This window comes from Hermetia illucens, chromosome 6 (genome assembly GCF_905115235.1).
Source record: "Hermetia illucens chromosome 6, iHerIll2.2.curated.20191125, whole genome shotgun sequence".
Taxonomy (NCBI): domain Eukaryota; kingdom Metazoa; phylum Arthropoda; class Insecta; order Diptera; family Stratiomyidae; genus Hermetia; species Hermetia illucens.
Window position 1 is genome coordinate 18,042,744 of NC_051854.1, and position 15,757 is coordinate 18,058,500.

At 42.8% G+C, this 15,757-nt stretch overlaps 1 protein-coding gene across 1 annotated transcript in view; it reads right to left on the reverse strand.

Annotated features, from left to right (window-relative positions):
- Positions 1–8,549: 8,549 nt before the first annotated feature.
- Positions 8,550–15,757, reverse strand: part of LOC119658705 (synaptotagmin-11) — a 94,373-nt gene continuing 87,165 nt past the window's right edge. The window contains exon 5 of the mRNA XM_038066314.1: positions 8,550–9,889. Coding sequence (XP_037922242.1) covers positions 9,770–9,889 — 120 coding nt within the window. The 3' untranslated portion in view covers positions 8,550–9,769. The remainder of the gene's footprint in view (positions 9,890–15,757) is intronic.

A 15,757-nucleotide genomic window follows, 5' to 3' on the forward strand; every position in this document is an offset into this window, starting at 1 on the left:
AATGAAAATAAGCTTATTATTGGTGCTCAGCACCTGTTCTATCACCACAGATCACACAGCCACTACTGCCGACTTTCAAACATAATTATCACAGTAAATGAGGGTGACCCCTTTATCTGGGCAAGCTACAATTAGAGCCGGATTTGCGTCCAGAAAAGGCAATCATTTGCGCCATTACATATGTTACAACCCAATCTTTCCAGCATCTCTTCCGTTAATGTGCAATATTTTTGTGTTAGAAGGAAACCACATAGTTCTTCATTTTTTATTTTAATAATTGATCATGCCCAGATTGAAATACATTGTTTGAAATTTAATGATCCGACAAAACTATCTTATATGATGTGGCCCTCAATGTGAGATATATTTTAAAACGATGCTTTTATTAAGATATAACTTTTTTTTCATATAAGCTTTTTTATATAGAAATTGAATTAAATGAATTTCTTTAAATTTCAGCAGAGCCCTGGAGCAATAATATTCATCGATTGGATTATCTTGAAGGCAGTGGTCAGCATATACACTACACAGGTAAGAACTTTTCATTCTCTTTACCAGCGCCCTTCCTATCTGAATTGACGAAATTTTTAAAATAAATCTTGCGATATTTGAGTATCACAAGTGGAAAATAAAAAAAATACATATACATGATTTGGGGCTAGGAAGCGGAGATTCCCCTCAGGGATGGACAAAAGTTTGAATGAAAAATGGATAATTTTCAATCCAAGCTCAGTTTTTCCACATACTTTTCACCCCAGGCTCGGATTTTCTATTTACTGCCCTGCATATGTCCCTTAGCATGGTCAAGATGATAAGTCATCCCGCGATTTTTTATCGATTTACATTATTATTCTGTTAAGGGAAAGTCGCAACGCGTCCTTGAAGAACTATTGTGCCCCTTTTACTGGTTATAGTGTACCTGTTGATCATAGTATCTCAAGCAGGCCAGTAACCGTTAGGAACTTTAGTATGTTCCCCACTTCCAGAAGTTTCAGCTTTGCATCTGGTATTAAGTGTTCTCCCAGATGTCTCGACCTACTTTGCACAAGTGCTGGACACTGTCCCAGGACGTGCATAGAGGTTTCGTCCTCCTCCTCACAGAACCTGCAGGCAGTGTCCGTAGATATCGATTTACATACGAACGAAAGTCATTAAGGATTCTTAGTTTTTTCGTCGGTGGAGGACACAAAGAAATATGTAGTAAGTAGAGGCAACTATGTTTCTCTCTATTGCACTAGAAAAAAAGATAACGGCAATGCAGCTTTATCAGCCTCGCTTTCATCAGTTAGAAAAAGGCTCTATGTTTTTCCACAAAAACTCAGTCTAATATTTAAAAAGTAACATTTAGGAGCGTATGTCACAGATGGTGTGTAACCAGGTTTCCCTTACACCGTACCGTCAAAGACTCGATCTTCTCATCCTTGATTTCTCTCCCAAAATGCCAGAGTCCATGTCCACGTCCATAAATGAACTTACCTCTTTACGTAAAGCTTCAACTACACTTATCAGTCGTCGGATCAATAGCTGCAAGACATGTATACAGGGGCTTCAGCTTCCGACATGCTGGTTTGTTGTATGGCAATGGAAGTGATAGACCCCGCTGGTGGTTTTAAAAGTTAAGCAAACTCTCTTGGTTACCAGCCTATGTGATGGCGACACTATAACGATCAAATTAACTATAAAAAACCAACTCGGAAATAAGGAGTTTCTATGGTGCTCTGTTTATTTCCCTTATGGCTTAGGCAAAGCTCCCAGTAGAACATTAGTCAAAGTTAACCAATATGCCAAGTAAAGGAATGGGAATAATAGCAGGATGTGATGTTGCCGCCTACCATATATGTTGGGGAAGTTCCAAGATCAATGCCAGAGGATCGAGACTACTGGAGTATCTGTAATTGCAGATGCTCAGTTTGGGTAATGAACCCACTTTCTTCAAAGTGGTCAGACAAGAGGTAATCGGCATCACGGTGGCATCCCCTGATATTGCGGCTCTTGTGGCAGAGTGGAGAGTATCAAACGATATCAAGCTCTCGCATCACAGGCGCATTGACTTCGTAATGGACATGGATCCACCTCCACCCACTCCATTTCGGAATACACGTAAGGCATATTGAGCGATGTAAAAAGCAGAACTGAACGCCCAACTTACGACACATGGGAGACGCATCAAATCCATTGCAGGAATTGAGAAAACAACCCAGATTATCACAACTAGCTCGAGGAAAGTTTTCGAAGAGAACTATCCACTCATGATGCCAAAGAAGGGTGAAACACCATGGTTGAATTCGGATTTGGCAAAACTGAGGAGAAAGGCAAGGGTGCTCCTCAATCGAGCTCTAAAGTCTGATTCAGCCACTGACTGGAATCAGTACAAAGGGGCTCAAAAAACCCTAAAGAAGAGCATAAGATCGGCCAAACAATCATCATGTAGAAGCTTTTGCGAAGAGACCAACTCTTTTGAGTCAACTTCAAAACTAAATCGGATCCTTGTCAAAGAACGTAGCCAGGTGTTGGATTATCCACGTTTACAATGTGGGAGGTACGCAGAAAGCGATTAGGAAACTGCAAACCACTTGCTTGAAGTATGCTTCACAGAGAACATCTCTCATCACGGGGCCGACAGACACATTCAGCCCTCAATCGAAAGATTGTACTCTGGTATGCAAAGTAGTTTCACTGGAACGAGTGAAATGGGCATTTAACTGGTTCAATAGATATAAGTCTTCAGGTCTGAATGGCATTATTCCCGCTCTAGTAATAGAGAGAATGGATGTCTTGGGACTACACATTCGGAGTATATACCGCGCTTGCCTAGCGCACGTGTATATTCCAACCAGCTGGCGTGATGTGTAGGCAAACTAGCAAAAACCCACTTACACAGATGCGAAAAGCTCCCAACCGATCAGCCTAACTTCCTGTTTGCTAAGGGGACTGGAGAGACTAGTAGATCGGTTCATCCCTAAGTGGCCACTTTACTGTGGACAACATGCCTACCAGAAAGGCAAATCCTCGAAGACAGCACTCCTCCAGGTAAAGGCAAAAATTATGAAGGCAATGTCCGATAAAGAATACGCCTAAGGCACATTTATCGGCTTCAAAGGCGCCTTCAATTATGCCTCATTCGTAGCGAATTGCAACGCGGCAAGACATCATGAAATCCGAGCCGCTGTTAATCAGTTCGATCCTTCACATGCAAGAGTGGAGAGAGATCAACATATTGATCGAACAGAAGTCTATTGAGGCAGGGTGTGTTAGGGTTGCCCACAGAGAGTGGTTCTTTCTTCTCTGTTATGGTTTTTGGTAATAGACACCTTGCTGTGGCTCATGGGAGGCACAAAGGTCTTCGTACAAGCATTTGCGGATGATCTAGATGTAATAATTATCGGCAAATTTGCGGGCACAGTATGTGACCGCCTGAATGCAACACTGCATGTAATCCACAGTTAGTGCTTCCATAATGGACTCACGGTGAACGCTAGGATGGGCAGCTACACCATACCCATCTTAGCAGGGGGGGAAATCCGGCTGGTATAAACAGTCAAATATTTAGGGGTAAATCTGGACTCCAAGTTAACGTGGAAGTATCATACCCAGGAACAATACCAAAAATCCTGCATACTGCTCTGGTGCTGCACGACTGCGATAGCTAAAACCTGGGGACTTTCATCAAAACGGATTCATTGGACATCCATAATAAAATCCACTTTGATGCATGCGGACATTGTCTAATGGTCGAGACTGAACTTTGCTAACAGCAGGAAGTTGCTGACGCAGATTCAGAGGCTCGGTTGCCTAAGTATTACTGGAGCAGTGAGTAGTACCCCGACCGTGGCATTCGATGTTATTCTAAATTTACCTGCAATCCATTTGGAGGTGAAACAGAAAGCAGCTAACGGCGCATATAGGCTTGATACTATTCGAGTGTGGAGAGGCGGCTAATCATACGTTCATGCGTCCATTTGGAAATTTCTTGGCAAACATCAGGTGGCTCTGATGCCCGTCGATCATATGGTCTCCAGATCCGTCTTCGAAAAGACATACCCCGTCGTAATCATCAAAAGAGAAGAATAGTCGCTAATTGGCCACAAATCTTTTGGGATTACAGACTTAATAACTTTCACCGAAATCGGATCGGGCGCAGAGGTGTTCTCGGGAAATCCAATTATGGAACTGGCTCGACCTCTCTGGCAAATGGCGACCATTTTCCAAGCGAAGATATACTATATGCTATTTTATTGGCAACAGAAGAATGTTTGCGCGGCAAAAATGGAGAAGTCGCATCATTCGAAACTGTTCCGATAGTACTAGACAGCAACGACATATAAAGCCAGTTGGTTTGGAGTTATCATTAGGTGCTGCTGAAACTTGGCTGAGTAAACGAAACATTTCTGATGTGGGTGCCACGTGACACAAACATCGCTGATAATGAGGAAGTTGACAGACTGGCTCGCCAAGGTTCTGAATCCAGAATGCTGAGGCCAGAACTAGCTTTTGGTATCCGGCCATCTACTGTCAAGTCTATTCTGAAGGGGTAAATGACAAGGATTCACGCAGCCAAATGGAGAAATTTGAACTTCTGCCGGTAAGCGAAAATATTTGTGAACGAACCCGGGGCCGCTAGAGCGGCATTTTTGTTGTCCCTTAAGAAGTGGGACATGAAAACCTTAATAGGCCTTTTAACGGGATATTACCCTGCTTATTCGGAGATACGAAAGTAAGCGCACAAAGGATTGCTTAAACCTCACCAAGAAGAATCCCCCAATCATAGTGGCAATCCTCACTGGTCACTGCCGGCTAAAATATCACCTAGGGAAGCTACGGACAGTGCCTGCAGGTTTTGTGCCGAGTGTGACGAAATTTCTATACACATTTTGGAACAATGTTCGGCACTTATGCAAAGTGGGTCCAGGCACCTGAGAGAACACTTACCACATACCAGATGCAAAGTTCAAGGATTTGGAAGTAGGGAATATACTAAAATTCCTAACGGTTATAAGCTTGCTTCAGATGCTGAAGATGCTGTGTTGGATCTTAAGGGATCAAAAGGTGCATCGTTGTTAAACAAATTGTATATATGCGAATCAGCGAACTCAAAAACTGATGGGGGATATTCCTGCGGTTCGTATTGGTGAATACGATGCTTCTGCATTGTGGAGTCGACTATGCAGATCCATTTACTTTTCAGGTCATGGTAGAGCAATTGAACCCAGCGCACTAAGTGTTGTCGTAGCGCGTAGACTGTTTCTTCGACATGAATTGCACTGTCATGAAGGTCCTGGGGTTTAACGTGAATACCTGCCGTGTAGGTATATTCCCATGGTCCTCTTCGGACAAGCATTGACTTGCGGACAAGCATTGACTGGAACAGCGGTAGTGGTTTATACTGAGTGCAGGCTCAGCATTCATACAACTGGATGCAAGGCGTGTCTAACATCTCTGCTGCAACTAAGGGGTACGGCATCCGAGTTGTACTGCGCAACTTCACATATTAGCCCACAAGGAGTTCTTCCCGTGATGCAGGTATAACCGCAATCATCATGAAACTCCCACAAGGGGGCAACCACAAATGCTCTCAAAGGGCCATCCCGGTTCCAATGATAACAGATAACCTCCAGTGAGGCTTCGTGACAGGAGTCACTTCAGATCAGGCCCTTGCAGACGTGGTTCTTATCGCCCTCTTCGAGTACGTGGGGATGACACTCCGCAACGGATTGACTAGAATTAGCCCGGAGAGTTGCACTGACAGGTGGAACTGCTCCAAATGTTGGCAAAGCTTGGGGAAGTGGAGGATGAACAAATTCTTATGCTGAAATCTACTCGAAATATTCGTGCCATCTATCCGTCGCGGCTCGACGGTCGGTAAGCAAAGTACCCCTGAAGGGAGAATTGACAAGGATTCACGCAGCCGAAATTGGAACTTCTGCCGGCAGGCGAAAATTTTTGTGAAGGGGTCCGGGGCCGCTAGAGCGGTATTTTTGTTGTCGGGACATGAAAATCCAACTAGAGCTTTTGACGGGACACCGCCCCTTAAACTACCACAAGAAAAAATCAGAGTGGTGGTCTCGGCCATATGCAGCCAATATAAGGAGGAAGAATAGACGGCCCTGCACTTCGTATGCAGCTGCCCGGTCTCCTCAGACCTCAGACGAAGATACCTTGGTAAGGTTTTCTTCAACGAAGAGTCTGCGCATTCTCTGTCTCTAGAAAATGTTCTCAGATTCGCGAATGCCTGCGAACGCCGTCAGCGAGAGGCCGATGAATAGACGATATCCGGGGATAGTACAACGAGCCTCTTAAAGGTCTCAATGCTTCGAGCTGCGGCTGCCCTCGTCATCATCATCATCAACGGCGCAACAACCGGTATCCGGTTTAGGCCTGCCTTAATAAGGAACTCCAGGCATCCCGGTTTTGCGCCGAGGTCCACCAATTCGATATCCCTAAAAGTTGTCTGGCGTCCTGACCTACGCCATCGCTCCATCTAAGGCAGGGTTTGCCTCGTCTTCTTTTTCTACCATAGATATTGCCCTTATAGACTTTCATCCATATGTATTAAATGACCCGCCCACCGTAACCTATTGAGCCGGATTTTATCCACGACCTGACGGTCATGGTATCGCTCATAGATTTCGTCGTTATGTAGGCTACGGGATCGTCCATCCTCACGTAGAGGGCCAACAATTCTTCGGAGGATTCTTCCCGCGAACACGGCCAAGAGTTCGCAATTCTTGCTAAGAACCCAGGTCTCCATCGAATACATGAGGACTGGCAAGATCATTGTCTTGTACATTAAGAGCTTTGACCCTATTGTGAGACGTTTCGAGCGAAACAGTTTTTGTAAGCTGAAATAGGCTCTGTTGGCTGCCAACAACCGTGCGCGGATGTCATCATCGAAGCTGTTATCGATTGTGATTTTCGACCCTAGATAAGAGAAATTATCAATGGTCTCAAAGCTCTAGTCTCGTATCTTTATTCTTCCCGTTTGGCCAGTGCGGTTTAATGTTGTTACCATATGCTTTGTCTTCCCTTCATTGATGCGGAGCCCAAGATCTCGCGCCGCCTGCTCGATCTGGATGGAGGTACTTTGTATGTCTCAGGCAGTTTGTATGTCACGACTGCCCTCACTAAAGTAAACTAACTAACTACCTCCTCACGCGGAATATTCTTCTATTTTCCGCTAAACACTTTCTCTGGTACGTATACCATCTTGTGTAGATCCGATCACGTAACCTGACATCAAGCCAGTTCCATTCACGGTTCTGGCTTCTCTTCCCGTTTCCCATACAAGGTTTAGGAAGGGTTATTAACATGTAGGATTTACTCCGTAGTACCTTCGTCAGTGCGAACCCCCATACAGGGATTCCGACATGTATTATCCTCCGCGCGTAATTCCATTGTGGAGAAGCAGAGAAGTTACTACAATTCAACATATTTTGTATGATTCAAAGACCGCATTATCCTTCGCTTTCCAATTGGAGATGATGCTCAATAGTTGTGTCTAGGAAAAAGTAAAACACCATCTGAAACTTTCGTTTGGTCCAGTTCGAACACCAAGCTCAAAAACACTCCTCATTTGAAGATTTGTCCTGCCTGGTATTCATGGAATATAGCGTCAATGCCCGGGTGCTGTTCACCCAGCATGTGGATGATATCCCCTGCCTTCTTTCGAGGGTCAGGTATCCAACATCCGACGTGTTCTGTCCTGCACAGCTTTCAGTGTACTTCAAATGGAGCAGCCAATGCCAAAAGCTTGATTATTAAATCTTGACTACGTTCTAGGCTCCAAATTTTTATTCACAGGCACTCGTAGGGGATGGCAGTCCCTCTGACATTTTGCCATCCTTGGAGGAAACTCCCACGAGAGTAGTCAGAAATGAGGCTGCAGTTCTTGCATACGTCCTTTTCTTTATCGTCTTCATGTCCATATTCCTGGAGGAGGGACCGGTCTCTTTGAGATCTCTCTCACTGATTTGTTCACCTCGCGGGATACCGGTTCTAGTGTTCGCAGAAAGTGTGGACGCAGACCCTAACGCGGAGCACAATAAAGTGTTGCCCACTACAGACGTGTTGATCTTACGCTTTTTATGCGCATTTCTACTAACAGAAGAGTTTCCTTCTTACAGGGTGGGTCTCACCAGGACTACCAGTTTATACCCACTTTCGGCCGAAGATTGCACATCCTTATGTCCAATTTCTCAGGACGTTACCGCATCTGATGGTGCAGCTACGTCCAAGTCCTCATTTCCAAAGTGCCTCAGCTTCTTCTGCAGTGTCTTCCTCTGCAGCCGGCTGAAAATCTTCCCAGGTTTAGATACCGGCGTTAAACCAGTAGCGTCTACGTTAGCAGCTTCTCTTTCTTCCCCTCTTCCTGTCAACAGTAAAGGAAAAGGTTCTGATACGTAGAATTCTCCCTGTGGCCCCCCCTCCTTTTCTCTTCCGCTTACTGGCGGATTTACGAAGTAGTACCGCGGAAGGACCGCCGTAGTGTCGGATAGACAGGCCGATTCAGTTTCTACTGATCAAACTTAAAGATACAGAAAAGAAAGAACGCATTTACGTATTTTGTACAGTTTCTTTACTTCATTGAATGTTATGCTTCCTCGTCATGATACATATTTCTGACGTTCGTTTCAGAGTCTTACACAGCACTATAATAGTAATTAATGAAATAAATAAATAAAATCAACTTTCCTATTTATTCTTAAAATTAAATAGTATAATATTACATTGTCAGCTTAAGTTATCATTATGAGTGAATTTTTGTTTGTTTCGTAAGGTTTTGCCTATTTTCTCCATTACACCGATAAGTCGAGATTGTGCTGCAAAATAAAGTACATTTTCCAGGAAATAGTACTCTCGGAAAGTTTGTAATGCATTCATGATATCGTTTGTGTAATAATTCAAGGTATCTCCGTGGATTCCTCGCAATGTTTTGATGCTTGTAATTATGAGTCACATTGTATTATATGTATGTAATATCAACTTGATTTGCTTTAAAAAAACTGTTGAAGTTTCACCTACTGACATGTAAAGCTTGATTTCCAAATTGATTTGCGCTGATTTTAACTGATACGAAGCCTATTTATGTGGAATTCTAGGCCCAAAGATTCTAAGCTTTTTGAGATTATATTTCGAGTGTAGCTATTACGGCATCCTCAATGCGTGACATTGAGCAATTTGAACGACCTTCGCGCATCTGTCAGTGTTCCTTAGATTTTCTAGAGAATGCTTCCAGAGCTATTGCAACTTTCTTCTTTGGAGTATTTCAGTTTGTGTTATACAAAATTATACTTTTCTCAACCCCAACAGCTATCGTCACTCTAAGAGACAGTCTACAGTAATATAGAAGGTTTTTCTATGAATTATATAATATGTTATATATTTTGTATTTAATTTACATGAATTTAATAATTTTTTTCTCTCGGAAGTATTATACATCTGAAATGAAAAATTTCTTCGCTAGTAATAATAATTTCATTGCATATGTGTTTGTCAAATAACTGTTTACAAGTACGTTATTCATAAATATACATTACTTCAGCGTAGTATGTCATAAATGATTCGGTTAAAATGAAATTTTTAACTTTTAGTTATAGTTTCTAACGTTTTTTATTTAAAACCTGTACTTAATTGTGTGTGATTTTCACTTTTTGTTTCTGAATCAAATTGTCTTACATTGTCTTAAAAACATTCGCTCACAGTGTTCTTTACGTACTAAATGGCCAATAAAGCCGAAGTTTTTTTGGCTTTACACGTATCCTTTCTACTTGATCTACTCGTGCAATTTGTGCCATTCGGCGATTTGCCGTCGTGGTGAGTTGTGCACTTCCTGCCAGTGGTTGAGCGCTGAACCTACACATCTGGGCCCTCCGAGTTCTAGTCGGCCAATAACCTGAAAGAAAACAGCAGTAGTCAATTACCCAGCAGAACGTAGCTCATTATTTAGCTGAACTAACTCGTAGGAAAAATGGATACATGGTAAGATATTCAGATCTGTAAACACATATTTAAATATTGTCCAATAAAATTGACCCAATGAAATCAAACCTAATATCAAGGAGAGTGCTTCGTATTAACGATCTTTGGGTATCAATCCACAAAGTGCAAGTTGGAGAAACAACGCCTGCTAAGGTTCTATAATCACAGAAATATCTCATTCCTCCAAGAGCTGGAGTTGATTAAGACTTCGTCCTGCTTTCAAACCTGATAAAGCAGTGCTGTGTCGTGAGCTTTAGGATAATCCGGAATTCAGCACTCTAAACTTGGAAAGAAATAATGAAGTTGACCCTGCAGGTTGTGTGTCAACATTTCTGAAAGTTTTTTCTACGGTGGACTGGAAAAGACTTTCAGCTGGTTCAAAAGCAATACGCGAACGACCTCTCACGGGAATCTACCAAACGACCAAAAATAAATTTATATTAACCTCGTCGTTTGAAGAAAGTGAATTGCCGCGCACTTGTTTCATCCTCTATCTTCATCAGGTACACATATCATTCTTACAAAAAAGGGTAAACCCTAAACCTGACGAGAATCAATTCCCATGTTCTGCCAAGGTTGTGACGTGCTCACAACTCCTTTTATACCATTTTCTTTAATTTTCTTTCTTTTTACCTCCTTTCTTCCCCAAAACACTGCGCCTTTACCCTCTGCTTCACCGCTGTGATCCATAAAAAGTTCCGTTGCAAAGAAAAACTATAAGTCTTCCGGCAGTCATGCTAATCTCACGAGCTTTAGTAAAGTCACTGATAACCGAGTTTGGTAAGAACTATTTGAGGACCTTCAAGTCCCTTTGATTTCAAATCTGCGGCATCCGCAATCCTACCCAGCCATTTCCCACTTTCATCTAGTTTTTAGACTGCGGGGTTGACTAGCTTAAATTTGCAACATACTGTGTAATTATTTTTCCTCGATGTATAACTCTCTCTTCCAAATAAATGCGCCCTTCCGGCAACTTTTGAATAGTCCTCCTTACTCCTTCCTTGGTCGAGTAGTTCATTGACAACCTTGACATCAATATTAGTCCCGGTCCTACCAGTCATCCTAACCTCTTTTTGCTAAGACCAAAGATAATGGGTTTCCCTTCCTCTCTGTTTATTTAAGAAAAAAAGTCTCTATGACTGTCATTTACCTAAGCTATAGAGCGACGCTGTCATTATCCCTATGCACAGAAGTGGTGATACATTGGTCCCTATTTGCTTTTTTCCTCCTGTTTCAACATCATTTAAACGACTGCTCTCTTTGCCTACCTTATATTGTAGCTAAAGAGCAAGATGGCTCTGAAACGTCGGTTCTTGCTTCAAACCTACTAGATTTCACCAATTTCGTGGCCAAATGTCTGGGAGGAGGGGCACTTTACCTATAGGGCTTATTACTTAAGGTTTTTAACTGGAGCTATATATCGGAAAGTCTTTAATTTAATCATACCGTACTTTTGTCCAAGGTGGTCTTTCTGAGCATTCCTCCGGCACTCATTACTTGATTCGCCTTCTACCTCCCTACCCGCCCGCTCCTGTCGCGTTTCTTCTAATGATCTTCATGCCTCCTCTGGTGGACTTCTTTAAAAATAACTTCCCGCGAGAACTATCCTATCCGGTCTCATTTTCTCCCTTAGGCTGAAAATATAGTTAAGTGACGAGTAAAGCACTGAAAACAAGCACCAGGCGACATATGGAACCATACATAGTCGAACGGTGAGCACCCTTTGCTTATTTTCGACGCTTTGCTTGCCATTAATATCTTCGTTTTGGCGTTTTAGTAACGGTATAGAGCATTTTTCGATATTTGCAACCCTTTTAGACTTTTTACTGTATGGTCTGTTCCATAGCTACTAATATCAATTACAACACAGCACGCACAACGTCGAAACTTTCGAAGTATCTTTCCGAAAGCTTGGAACTTTCCGGAATAGTTATAAGTTTTCAAATTTTACAACTAATATGGTTACTCACTCACGGGCCATCGCTATCGGTTTCTGCTAATGTAGTTCAACTGATTGCAGGGTTTTACGGGAAAATTTTACTCCTACTCCAGTGGAATAGCAAATTCCATTGTAGTCACGAGACTTTCAAATCACGTTCTAGCTTATAAAGCCATCGTTTTTCGGCCCCCGTTTTCATGGTTTTTCATCAATTTCAATGTTCTTGTGAATTCTCCTTAACACGACTTGCGAATTAGCAATTTTTCCATAATCTGTGTAACCCCATTCTGATCACGGATATCTCCATTTCGGATCTGATCATGGCGTCTTATGTCGCTGGTCCAACGCAACATGTTAGTCTCAATAATCGCGAGTTCATTATTTTTTATAGTCGGTCAAGACAGGACGAACGAAAAATTCTAGATTTGGGATGTTCGTAAATAGGAGGATATTTATGGGGTTGGTATAGGAGGATCGACAGCGGAATCCCGCCTGCTGTCTCTCAGTCAAAGGTCATTTCAACTATTACCCTTACAACAGCAGGAAGCACTCCTTCAGCTGCTGCATTCAAGGCGGGTGTCCGTATTCGGAATCCCTTCTTTCACTCACTAGAATAGATCTCAGATTCCCAGCTTTTACGAATGAGTGAATGTACGAACTTTGCTGAGGCTATAATGCTCGCACGGAACAGTAACCTAGGGAGACGATCACTTTGACCGTCTCGCGACGCGCGCGTTAATCTGGTTGAGCGGGTTCCTGCAAAGATATTTTCAAACATCTGCTTGAAGGAGTAGTGCGTATCCGCATCTCACGGTGGTTTATCATATCAACCTCAAGATGTGGACCATCACTGAATGGCGTAAAATTCAGAAACGTGGGAAAGTATTCATTCGACCATCTATTGAACGTCAGCCAGTCAACTCTTGTAATATCCTTTCGGCGTGGGCAGTAATTTCATCTTCGCCACAGACAAAACCACTTTTGATGGTGATCCAAGCCTTGTCAATATTCTCGGGCGGAATGTATGTATCGATTGCACAGCAATGAAGTTTTCCCATTACTGGACAATTGCCAGATCGCGGAATCAATCCATTTTTAAATATAGGCAACACTCTCTTCCTATGCGGGCAGACACATTAGCGACGCGAAGAGGAAGGTAACCAACCATCAAACAATGGTCCCTTTCAAAGGCGATGCAGCACCTGTTACTCATGTTTAGAAGACAGCTCCTTAATTTACTGCAGATCACGATATGGTCGATCTAATTCTATGCCCTTTGCCAGTCAGTAGAACACCATTTGACCTTGTGACAAACCCAATGCTTGAACATTATGTCGCTGATGTCGAGACGTTGAAAGCTGCAGTGGTCTACAAACCTTTCGCTGTAGGTCTTACGATCACCAAGTCAAAGCACAACTTGACATTCAAATCATCTTCGCGATTGCTAATGTCCTGAACTGTGTATATGAAATTAATCATAGAATGCATCCTGTCGAAATTCTCGATTCACCTGGACTGGAAGGACTCTGTTAGAAACCGACTGTCAGGTGACAAGGATGTGACTTGCGGAAACCGTCAATAGCAGTCCTATACCGGAATCGCGTCTGCTACCACGAAACGTTTCAGAGTACAAAATAACAGTGCGCAAGAGTCCTACTATCACGTTTTACTTAGGCCCAGAATGTTTAGCTGTTATTCTGGGCGCCCTCAATCCTATTGGCGAGGAGACCCGCACTTCAGAAACCAATCATAACCCGTTTACAATTGTCAAAAGTCGTAGCCCTGAAGGAACTTCCTCTCCGAGGCGTTTCGGTCAAAATTTGGGGCTAATATTAAATTGTGCTTCAAAGCAAACCTCAAATTGGTTACGTAATCGCTTTGATAAAGATTTGTTGAGTAATTTTATCTAACAAAGACTTATTGAGTCATATTGTCTAATTTAATCTGGAATCCAGTAGCTACCACCATCGACACATTTACCTGTTCGGAATATCAAAAAGTTGAGTTCATGCATGTAAGTAAACAATTGAAAAAAGCAGGCTGACCTAAGGCGAGCAGCTTAGACAAGCCGGTAAGTGAGTGAAATTCGTGGCCTGTACGATCTGGATAAGGCAGTTTGTACATATCAGGTTATTCCTATTGCATCAATATAGTCAGCATAGGTCGTGGGTAGGTTGTAGCGAATAATACCTCTGGTGTTTACATGGACATCAGGGACCACAATTTCCAGGTTAAAAAGGGTCCAAGACTAGGTATATTAGACCGGTATTGATGGTGAAAGGTCTCGAGAGCGATCCTGCTCCCTGGATTTAGCCTCGCAGGGTAAGGGTCAGTTAGTTGTTAGTCTTATCAGTGTTATCGGGATACCGAAGGACTGTGTACAGTTTTACTCTGACCATGCTATCCTAGGCGACCTAAAAGTTAGTGAAAATATGATACGACTGATGCCCACAGTCCAAGAGTTTTTCCATCGACTGCTGCAGGGAGAAGATGTGATCTGCTAATGAAACTTATTTTGTATGATCCGATGCTGTTCTGAGCATATGGAGCTATCCGGCCTAATAGATAACAGAAAATGGATTAAAGGTGGTGCTTAGCAACATTGTACAATTGTTGCACTGCGTGGTATGCTGTTATTTATGTATAAGACAGATCATGTCTCGTTTCCAGTCATCAGTCTTCTTGTCAGTAGTTCCGTGGTTCCTGGCAGACTCCGCTTGGTTCACGGTTATTTGAACGATTTCGCGAATACGGTTGTCAAGAATGCGTTTAAAAGTCTTCATAGTATGAGACAGCCACCAGATCGGACGGAAATTTGGACATTCTGCTGGACTACCTTTCTTTTTCCATGTTGGAACTGTGGTAATTTCTTGCTAGCCAGATGGTATTCTACCTTCCTGAATAACCCGGTTGAAGGATTCATTGACCCATAGTGTTGGGACCCAGCTCTTCGCTTTCCAGAGCTCAGACACGATATGGTCCCGATTTCATTCGTTTTTTAGTTTTTTCGACTTCATTTGCACTGACAGGTGGAATTGTTCCAAATGTCGGCAATGCTTGTGGAAGCGGGGAATGAACAAATCCTTCCGTTGAAATCTGCTCAAGATATTCTTGACATCTATCCGTCGCGACTCCCCGGTCAGTAAGCAAAGTACAGTCCTTGTCATTAACGCAACAGAAGAAGTTTTCGATATCCTGTGTGCGTTTGGATTGGCTTTCGGAAAGCCGATACAGATTCACGATTCTTCCGCATTCGTAATGGTTGGTAATCGCGTAAGCGGGCCAGTGCGTTCCTCACGCTGTCTTATCGGTGGCTTCATTCGAGAGACGTGATCAATGGCCGATTTTGAGGTTCGATGGTCTCATTGGGAATGGCTTTGCAGTCAGTGACGATGATAAAATGTCGGCATCTTATGAAAATATAATCGATTTGCGTTTTACTGTTCCTACTATAAAATGTAGGAAGATGAGATAATCGTTTAATAAACCATGCATTCACAATTACAATATCAGGGCTGTCCGCAAAATCGGCAATACGCTCACCACCCTCATCGCGCCCCAACCCTTTTTCCCATAGCACCTGTTGCCGTATACCTTGTCTCCTATATGAACATTAAGATTCTCCGAAACGACGATATGCTCATCAGTAGGCACGTTACAGGTCTTTGTGTTGAGAAGTTGCCAGAAGACATCTTTCTCGGCATCGGGTCGACTTTAATTCTGCTTAAACTAACGAATCCCTTCTGAGTTCTTGCGTTCGCGAAGAACACTAAGAATCGTAGGGTGAGCAGAGGAGGTCGTATTGTTAGATGACCGCAACTAGGTCTTGGGAATAGAATTATC